The sequence below is a fragment of the Wasmannia auropunctata genome, unplaced genomic scaffold, assembly GCF_000956235.1.
Source record: "Wasmannia auropunctata unplaced genomic scaffold, wasmannia.A_1.0 LD335298.1, whole genome shotgun sequence".
Taxonomy (NCBI): Eukaryota; Metazoa; Arthropoda; class Insecta; order Hymenoptera; family Formicidae; genus Wasmannia; species Wasmannia auropunctata.
Window position 1 is genome coordinate 1 of NW_012027592.1, and position 765 is coordinate 765.

Below are 765 nucleotides of genomic sequence, written 5' to 3' on the forward strand. Positions count from 1 at the left end.
AGCGAGAAAAACAGAAAGCCGGCCATGATACTCCTGTGTCGGCGTTGCGAGCGCCATGTGGAACGCAGCCGAAGTATTCACTCTAAACTAAGCATGACAGTCGATGGAAAAGCAGTGCAACAAAGAGCCATTTTTGAGCATATTCCTCTCTTTCTCTTCCAATTTCGATTACACGCACTTATCTAATAAATTTATTTTGAAATCTTGCGAAATCGTCAGAATTGTTACATACACGACTAAGAAAAGACGTGCACGCTCGTCGAGTAAAAGAAATGCGGCGATGCCTTCGTGAAAAAATGTACTTTTTAAAAACAAACTTTTTTTTTATCATGCGGAAATGATATCTCGAGCCTAAAAAATTTCGCACAAAGTACAACCCAATTTTTGTGGTGCGCTCGTAATTTGTTGCTCGCCGCAAAATGCAATGTAAAATCAACGACCTGCCCGACGAATTGCTGGAGTATATCCTAAGCCTGATACCACCTTACAAAGATCTCCAGGAGTGTAGGCTTGTCTGTAAAAGATGGTACCGCGCTACCAAAAGTACTCGCATTTCTTTTATACATTTATTTTTTTGCACGCTTATTATTTGTATGTCAGACATATAAATAGTAATAAATACGTTATGTACGTTATATATCCTGATGTAGAATAAATTTGATATACTGATATATGTTTATATGTACCGTTAACTAGATGTGGTAGAACACAATGAAGCACATTTTCAAAAGTCTGTCGCTTTTGGATCTTTGCTGTGGGATTCGT

The 765-nt window shown here is 38.2% G+C and overlaps 1 protein-coding gene across 1 annotated transcript in view; it reads left to right on the forward strand.

Annotated features, from left to right (window-relative positions):
• The first annotated feature begins 76 nt into the window (after window positions 1–76).
• LOC105457285 (F-box only protein 42-like) overlaps window positions 77–765 on the forward strand; it is a 12,946-nt gene continuing 12,257 nt past the window's right edge. Inside the window, exons 1-2 of the mRNA XM_011701879.1 lie at window positions 77–543; window positions 697–763. Coding sequence (XP_011700181.1) covers window positions 420–543; window positions 697–763 — 191 coding nt within the window. The 5' untranslated portion in view covers window positions 77–419. The remainder of the gene's footprint in view (window positions 544–696; window positions 764–765) is intronic.